This window comes from Myotis davidii, unplaced genomic scaffold (genome assembly GCF_000327345.1).
Source record: "Myotis davidii unplaced genomic scaffold, ASM32734v1 scaffold482, whole genome shotgun sequence".
Taxonomy (NCBI): Eukaryota; Metazoa; Chordata; class Mammalia; order Chiroptera; family Vespertilionidae; genus Myotis; species Myotis davidii.
In genome coordinates, this window is record NW_006293550.1 from 1,865,059 (window position 1) to 1,874,692 (window position 9,634).

The 9,634-nt window shown below is 37.8% G+C and overlaps 1 protein-coding gene across 1 annotated transcript in view; it reads right to left on the reverse strand.

Moving 5' to 3' along the window:
* LOC107183680 (ephrin type-A receptor 3-like) overlaps positions 1-6,715 on the reverse strand; it is a 116,202-nt gene extending 109,487 nt beyond the window's left edge. Inside the window, exon 1 of the mRNA XM_015566219.1 lies at positions 6,625-6,715. Within this exon, the coding sequence (XP_015421705.1) occupies positions 6,625-6,715 (91 nt within the window). The remainder of the gene's footprint in view (positions 1-6,624) is intronic.
* Positions 6,716-9,634: the final 2,919 nt, after the last annotated feature.

The window sequence follows — 9,634 nt, forward strand, 5'->3', positions numbered from 1 at the left end:
GTTCTGGGGCCGGGGGCGCGGCCCCGAGTGGGATTTTTATGATCCGAGCTTTAATCCGATTGGGAGAGAAACTGGTAAATGGTTAGGGGACGCCGGACCCCATTCCGCAACACCGAGTCCTCGCGGCGGAGGAGGGGTGGCTAGGACGCCCTGGGGTGGGGGTGGTGGCCGCGAGGTGCGCCTGCTCCTCTCTCAGCAGCCACAGGGCAGTCACTACTACCCTAAGCCTCGCTATGTGCAACACATCTCAGGGCACGCTTTTGCACCCCGCTCAAATGCGGGCGTTGCAAGGCGAGGGAAAAGAGCGCCGTCTTCCCCTCCTGTGGCCACCCCTGTCCACGGCTAAGATTCTTCACCACACTTTGTACAGTGCTGCCTGCTCGTTTCCCCCCTCCTTCCCGCCTATTATTCTGACTTCACCATGTTGATTTGGATTATGTGGATTTTCGCCCTTTGCTTTGACTGGAACAGCAGGACATGGTTTAGAAAATGAAGGGAGGGAGGGAGTTGCACACTCAGGGCTTCCAGTTTAACAACATCACTCCAAGTTGGAGGCTTTCATGGCTGAACTGGTTTTGATTCCCTCCAACCTCCGCATGTATTCGCCCAGGCATCCAAAGGGGGAAGCATTCTTTGGCTCATACTCTTTTTAAAACTTTCCCAGATAAAATATTTTCTTCTGGGGAAAAATCAAAAGTGTATAAACTTGAGAGGGGAAACGAATGCAACCCTACCTTTTTTTTAAGTGTGCAGGTTTTGGGGGATTTAATGAAAATTGATTAGCCAGATGTTTTAAGTGATAAATGTTTTTATTTTAAGTAAAAGATTTATATAATACATTGGGTTTAGAACCTTTGCACTTGTCTACCTCTCCATCTTCCTAATCAACTTTTTATTTTATTTTCACTTGCAGACTTTTTTTGCTTTGTAATCGACCACCTTTTCTTGTTTCAAAGAAAGCTGGTGTGAGCAAACCAAGCTTGCTGACTTGCGGAGTTTTCCAAGAGAAAACCTCCTGACAGGTTCCAAGAACTACCTGATACTAGGCAGCTGGTAACAGACCCTCAGAGTGACATCCAGGGGCACACATGTGCCCATTCCCTGATTCCCAACGGGAGTGTCTTCCTACATTGTTTTGTGGCTTGGGATCCTTTGCATTCTATAAATGTCACAACATCACTTTTATTTCTAAAGTCGTTACAGAAGAATTTTCTGAGCCTTTCAAGTCCTCTAGGAATAAATTTCAAATGCTGGTTTTTGCTATACCTGGATGAATAATGTAATGAACGGTTCACACCAGCAGTCAACCCTTTATTTGAAAAATCTGTGGAAAGTTACTTGTGCACTCGGTAAAAGCCCTGCATTGACCCTCCCTGGTGATAAAATCCAGATCTCTGAAAACAGCACCTAAAAGGGGACACCTGCATCTGTTTTTCTAAATCTTTTATCTAACAGAAATTAAAAGAATAAGGCTTATTACATATTTAAAGGAAAAATGTGTATATTAAAAAAAAAACAAAGTTGAGAATCCTGACAGAATATGATTTGTAAGACTTAGTGTTCTTCCAAGAAATACTTATTTCCCCTTACATCTAGTATTTATGCCAAACAAAATCATTGGAAAATGACTAAAATCAAAGGTAACCCACATCACAGATTTTTTAGTAAGTGAATGTCTGTAAAAACTTATCAAGTTCTGATGATTTGTGGAAAGTTTTATTAATATTTTCTGGAAGATTTTATGACTTGGAAAATGTACCTCTCAAGAACAGTTCTTGCTGTTTCCATTTGCGTTGAAGTTAGTAAATCAAATATACTGTGGAAATATGTTTTGCCTTTAAAGATTCTTTGCATATGTAACTGATTATTTGATATTTAAAAACTGCAAGTATTTTATTTCTGAAAAATTCAAAGTTTCAGAAACAATTTTAATATTTAGGAATCTTAATAAAGAAAGTTATTGTGAGAAAATAAACTATTTAAATTGAAGAACCCTAAGAACACACCCACATTTGAGTATTAAAACATGGATAATATATAAACATGATAAAATATCTAGCTAAATTCATCCTCTAAAGATAAGTTTCTTCAGAGTCAAGGTGAAACTACTAAATTGTTTAAATGAACAAGAAGCAAACCCTAATTATATACAAATAATAAAAAACTACATATGAAACTTTCTAAACAAAGTTAACAATGTTTAAAAACACTTTTATAGTTTCGATTATGTACATTTTGTTTAAAACTTTTATGTTAAATTGAAATGTTTTTCATTGTAGCTCCTAATTTCCAGTGTTTCATGGAAAAGACAACATTATATAAATGCAACCATGATCTAACAAGTGGCAATGGTGTTTTATTATATGTGTGTATTAAAAATTCCAGTTGCTTCTTAGTTCTTAATATATCCATTTGACTTTATATCTTAAAATAGGCAGAAAAATGATATCAACCATGCCATCAATATGAAAAATATGAAATTGAAAGTGTTGATAGTTACATTAAATAAGTTTGTACTAATAAATATATTGTTATTGTCAAAACATTCACTACTTAAACAAGTATTTAATTGGTCATTTATGACAAGGACTACAGTGGTGTGATATATGAAACATAAAAGTGAGGAGAATGAAGTATCAAAGTTGATATTTTCCTCACTTGAATCATCATTATCAATGTTAGTCTTTGGGAAGATATAGATTCAGACTGAATTAATTTCATTATAGATTTTGAGAGGTTATAAGAAGTTTCTTTCCGGCACAATCAAAATATTATCATAGCAATTCAGGTTGTCAGTAAAAGCTTAAACAAATTTGCTGATAATCCTGTTAATGACCTGGGTCAAGTGTTAACTGTTGTGGGTTATAAAATAGTGAAATTAAGGTTTCTCCTACCTCCGGGCAAATAACGCAGTTATAACTTGGGGAGGAGGTAAGGGAGAGCTTTTAGAAGAGCTATTAAATTACAAAAATGTGTAATGCATTCAATTATTTAGTGTAGCGTGATGACATGCTATTAAAAGCAAATGTAAACCCTCTTCCAAAAAAACAACAACACACACACACAAGAAAAAAAACAAAAAACACCTATACAAATTATATGATAGTTTAGTTCTCTATTAATGTTTCAATCACAATATATTATTTGAGGATGTGTTTATATGTGAAAACTGATGCCAATTCATAGTAATTTTTAAAAAGAGTAAAGTTCATTATTTAAATGTTTATTTTCTCTAATGTCTGCTTAATATTCAAAGGGAAGCATGCAGTATTTATCTGAAAGTCTTACTTCCAAGCTTTAACAATCACATGGTCTCCTCCAGTATTTAGAAGATTTATGTTCAGAGAAATACATTTCATAGAAATGGTATCCCAGCCACTTCAATAAAAGTCTCCCCATATAAGTAGTATATAAATATGCAGATTTAATTTTATTCTCTTTCATTTTGAAAACTCTCATTTCCAACGTAAAGAGCTCTATGGGTAAATGTTAATCTAATTTATAAATACTGTTTGATAGAAAATTATTTACTATATTATTGCTGATGAATAAGCGATGCATTCTGCCTCAGATTCCTTCAGATATAAAAGCGTTTAAAGAGAGTACTAATGCTAAAAGAGATTGACCTAATAGTAGTAAACACTTCACTTTATATCAAGTTTTAACCTCTTTTCAAAGTTATTTTTATTTACCATTATATCATCTACCTGGGATGGGAACTTTTCTAATAATACATAGTTTTAATAATCCTATTTTGTCATGAAAAGTAGCTGATTTCCCATTGGGAGTCCTTTCTTGGTCTGTCATGTAAACAGACATAAGATTTTAATAGAATTCTATGCAACTTTTATAAAGTTTCTGTTTCAATATATAGGTCAATTCTTAATTCAAGTGTTCACTGAAATTATGAATGATCTAGTATCACTGATGAGGACAGCAAATAGTATGTATCCCCTGGAATCATTTTCTTAAAAACATATTAGAAAGTTATTTATAGCTAAATCCAGGAAAAGAAAAGTTCAGATTAAACTTTTTTCAAGTTGTTTTCCTTATCATGGGCCCATGCATTTCTATATTGATATTTGATTATCAGAATCTCAAATTTAAAAAAGAAAAAGTCACACAATAGCAAGTTTCGTAGCAATTAACTCAACGGATTGGTTTTGTTCTCTCATGCCTAACTTCATGATAGATTGCCAAATAAATTGTAGTAAATTTTACTAGCAAGTTTCTAATCAAATTTCTACAGTGTTGACATATAATTTTAGCATAGCATTTTAATGCAAGCTAGTATTTTATGCTTTTTTCAAAATTTATATTAGAAAGCTATTTTAAGAAAATTCATTTTATCATTAGTCCTTCCCCCCACTATGTGACATTTCAGAAGGATGGCTTTCTGTTCAAATGATATTGTTAGCAGAATCACATGGACCTCTTCGACACACTTGGATTTTTTCCCTTTTCATGTTGTTCATCTCAATTCCTCAGACCCAAGCTATTGTATTAATATTTAAACCCTCGCTCAAATATTACCCAAGTTAAGTCACTCCATTTAAATTTTCAAAGCTTTCCTTTATGACCTCAGAGTGGAAAGAAGACACTACCTATAGGACACAATCTGGAAATAATAATCCCATGAACAATGAATAGATAAACTTTTACCCAAGCAAATTAAATGCAATTATGTCAGTTTTCTGAGTATAGTTACATTTCCATAATCATATTGTTAATGTGTACCTGCCTATATAATAATGTGCATTATATACCCAGACCTGCACAAGGTATGGCTTAAAAGCAATTTGCATTTGCTTATTCTTCCTCTGTTAAATTGATATGCATTAATTTTATAGAAGTGTGCATAAGTTTAAAGGGTATTTGTTTCTCTTGCAAATCACTGAACGGTACTGACGCTCAGCTATATCCTTGTGCATTATTAATTCAGTGAAATCCATGATCTAAATAGTTTATAAATAGTTCATCTGGAGAAATACAGTTTATCATAGTAATATGGGAATAATCTTGCTATTTATTCTAGTTATTGTGAATATTTAAATGTCTTCAAAGAAAGTAAAAGGTTAAACAAACACTAATTTTAACTTACTGATATGTTACTCATCATATAAATGACTGCTCTTGCCTTTCATTTATGAAGAATGATTGACAATTACTTTCAAATAAACATTCACTTGATTTTAAAAGAAAAGTCATTTGTAGGTAAGATGATTTTCTTTATCTTTATTTAGAATTTTCAAGTTCCCAATTTTAAAAAGACACACAAAAATATAATGAAGTCAGCCAAATTGATAAAGGCAGTCACTTAGGAAAGAACAAAATAAAACTACTCTATTAGCAATGAAAGTAGGTCACTGAATATGAGAGATAATGTCTATATTAAATTTTAAATTTTCTAAATATTTTGAATTTATTAAAATAATAATGCATACAGTATACAAAGTATTGGCTTGACAATACATTTTTAGTGTGTGACATAATATATAATGTAGCATTTGCACATCAATTGTTCAATATTGCTAAAGTGCAAAATAAATTACTAAATACCATTGTAGGTTAAAATGATTAAGGGAAAATCAAAGTTGTAAGTGTTGCTTTAAAGCAATCAATTACTCAGAGAAGTTTGTCTTATGAGTAAGCGATTGTATTCGCAATTAGGAATTTCACAAAAGGTTTAAAGAGAAAAGGTAATGCATCTATTAAGTACACAATCTTATAGGAAACATTATGTCCTTAATATTAAGTTTGCAAGTTAATTCATTAAAAACACACATTTATTTTCCACTAGGAGGAAAATAAATAACCCAACATAAAGGAAATGTCATTTGCTGCATATGAACATTCCTTCTTAATTTGCTGTTCAGTTATTTACTATACCTTCCCAGGATCTTCTCACTATTCATTATATACATTCTCCTATTCAAATATAAGCCCTTAAACAAAGAACAGCCAACCTAAGCTTATTGTAATTCCTGCAAATATTACTTATGTTAATGTGGCATATGCTGCTCATTAGAACCTGTACCATGGAGCAAAGCATTGTGTGGCAGGACACCCATCACTGATACAGCAGTTGCAATATAAATATCACACACACACACACACACACACACACACCCCTCTGCTTCTACAAACTCTAATTTCCTTGTAGTTCATTCATAAATGCCATGATCCTGAGTAGGAACAACCTGTCATTATGGTAAAACCTACTAAAAGATCTAGAGAGGGTGGGTTAAATTTTCTTTTAAACTTCTCAGAGTACTACATGGTCATAATTAGAAAATAAAATACTGCCACGGCTCTTTGACAATTACCATCCTGGGTTGAAAAACTAAAGACTTTTTCTTTCTTTCTGCTTAACATTGTCAAACAAGGTAGTCGTTTGCATTGGTATCCGATTAAAAACACATTTTAGGCTTAGGCAATCCAAAATTATCTCTTAAAATGTTTTCAAAGACAGCCTTGAAAATAAAAACATATCTTCAGGTTCCTCTCTGAGCAAACTGCCTTTTTGCGGAAGCACCTTAAGGACCTGAGAATGTTTCGGTGAGAAAGTGCTTCGCGGAGCAGTAGCCGCGGGGAGGGCCGCGCGCCGGTACCTGGCGGACTTACCTTCATTGGACGGCGGGAGAGTCAGTTCCCCGAAGCAGCTGAGAACGGAGCTGCCGAGGAGGAGGAGGAGGATGGAGAGGTGACAGTCCATGTTGCTGGTGCAGAGGGCAGTGAGAGGAGCATATCTCCATGAAGCGTGCCACTGATGTGAGGGGGAGCGCTCTGATTGCTGGAGAAGTTACCATGCTCCGCTCGCAGGCTGATGTCAAGTTTGACACTGGAGATAAGGAGGAGTCTGGCTGCCTTTCCGCGGACCTCGCTCGGGGACTTCCCTGGGTCCTAGAGCCGACGGCAGCGAACGCTGAAGGACCGGACTGCTCGCGCGGGCTCCAAAACCGCCCAGGAGAGCACGGAGCTGGGGAGGAAGAAGGCGGGGTGGGGGCCGTCTTGCCAATAGGGCAGGGAATGCAACAACTTGTGATGGGGCAGTGGTGGAGAGTACTGTTGGGGAGCGGAAAACACCCCCTCTTTATTTTCAATGAAAAGCAGCTATTTTATTGTTTGCTGTGCATGCTCTGTAGGCTAATTCCATGAAGAACCAGAAAACCCCATAGGAGTGTCATGTAGCAGAATGAGTGGAAAAGAAACTGAAATGCCAGAAAAATGTTTATTTAATAAAGAACGGAGCCTTTTACTTAAAAAAATAAAAAAGCAATGATGATTGTATAATTCAAAGGAAAGTTGGGATTATGTCTTTACTATGCTCGGTGTGATCACTCTCCGCGAGTCCTTTGTGGGACATAAGGACATTAATACACACCCCGGATCAGGAAGTCTTTTCAGTTTCACACCCAGCGCTACCAGGTCTTTTAAAAAGAGATTTGGCCCAGCGATTCCGTGCTCAGAAGGTGCACTTGGCTTTTCCAAACTGAGAAGCAACCTTTATCCCGAGGAAGGGAACAAGCCCAGCCCTAGGAATAGCTGCAGGTCAGCGCCCACCCTTTGTTCTGCGTGGTGCGTGCAAATAAAAGTGATACAGACCAAACCTGAAGCTCTTGGCAGCACGTCACTACCGCCCTCCCACACCATCTACATGGGATCTCTGGGTCCTGGGAGATAAACACTGAATAATTCACAGTTCCTCATTCAGCTTCCTGCCACTTCCAATCTGATAACAGTTGGAAACTGTTCTTCCTTAACATTACCAATCCGGCGGGTAAGTCAGAGTGTCCTAGTACTTTCACACTCACTTTGCACCGTGGAATTTTCAATAGTTTCTCTTATTTCCAGTTCCCTGTTGAGCAGCATGATTGCAATCTATTTCAGCAAAATCGTTGGGTAAATCATATTTTGAAAACTATTCTCACTTGTCTTGAAAGCATCCCCCAAAAGATGATTGCTCAAATATCCTCCCATTCATCTATCATTTACTATTGTAAACAACAACAACAACAACAAAGCAAGACTTACATTCCTTGCACAACTACAAAAAGTAAAGAAAGGTCAACAACTTCAAGATCAATTCAAATAAGGCTTTGAAAACCCCTCCTTGATAAGGTATTCATTTCACAAACACTGTTTTTAATGAGAGAACACAAATTTGTACCCGGACTTAAATTAGTGACTTCTGATAATCCTTTGTTGCCTGAATGGGGGGCAAGGAAGGTAGGGGAAGGGGGGCGGGGAGTGACCCTGCTCACTTTCCTCTGTGTGCCTCTTACTCTGCATCTCTAACTCCTTCCCATATTATGTCACTGGACGTAGAGCCCTCTTCACTGCCAAGTCTGTCAGAGCTGAGAACACTGACAGACACTGAACAGAGGACTCAGATAGTGGTGACTCTGGCATTTTGTAAAGTCCCAACACAACCCTAGTCCTTCCATACGGCACAGTTCCATTGTTCTGGGGTTAGATAAAAATTTTCTGAAACTTGAAAGAAAAGAATATCTGATTTGGAAGTGACAATTTAAAAATATTTTGGCAAAACATGCCAGTGTGCTGATATCCACATACCCTGGCTTTCCCTCAAATTACTTCTGTTTTCGCACTGAAGCTGCTTGTCCCTGTGGAAAGAGGCATTAAATTGAAGGAAGACAATAGTGTGAAAATTTAGTAAAAAGCAATCCCTGGCCTGGGAATAAAATGTAAACAATATGGGATCTCTCCATTATGGACTCTCTGGGTCAACTGACACCAGATAAGAAAGACTTTGTATGTCCTGAGCGATGTTCTGGATGCATGTGAGAAAGAGTGATGCCAAGAAACAGGGGGGCAATGGATTTGGCCAGAGTAGGAGGAGGAAGGATGGTGGTGAGGCGCCCGATTCAGAGAGAGCTTCCCCAGGAAAGGAGTAACGGAGCTGTAGCTGGCAGGATGAGCAGCAGGTTCCGAGCTGGAGAATGGCTCCGAGGGCACTGCAGGTATGCAGATGTAACACAAATACAACCTTAATAATTTCCAAGTGAGGGGGGAAAGAGCATCTGGCATAAATAGAGCACAGAGTGTGTGTGATACAAAAAGGGACAGGATACAAGGAGGTGAGCGGTGGGGACAGAGATGTTCTTCAAAGGCCAGGAATGGAAACTGCAGACATTTCTGGGCCACATGAGAATGATTTTACAATGCATTTTTAGATGAAAGGGAGACATCAAAAGCATTTCAGCAAGTAATAATTTGATCTAATATGAGTTTTAGGAAGAAATTTTACTGATAGCAGAATGTCTCCACCTGTGGTATATGGATCACCTGCCATGAAGTACCTGGAATGCCTGTTAAAAGTGCATATGCCTTGCCCTAGCCCAGTGGTCAGCAAACTGTGGCTCACGAGCCACATGCGGCTCTTTGGCCCCTTGAGTGTGGCCACGAAGTTTCAATCGCACTGTACGTGCGCACCCGCACGTGGTATTTTGTGGAAGAGCCACACTCAAGGGCCGCAGTTTGCTGACCACTGGCCTAGCCGGTTTGGCCGAGTGGATAGAGTGTCGGCCAAGGGTCGGCCAAGTTCTTGCAGGCTCCATCCCCAGTACAGTAGGGGGCGTCCAGGAGGCGGCCCATGGATCCATGATTCTCT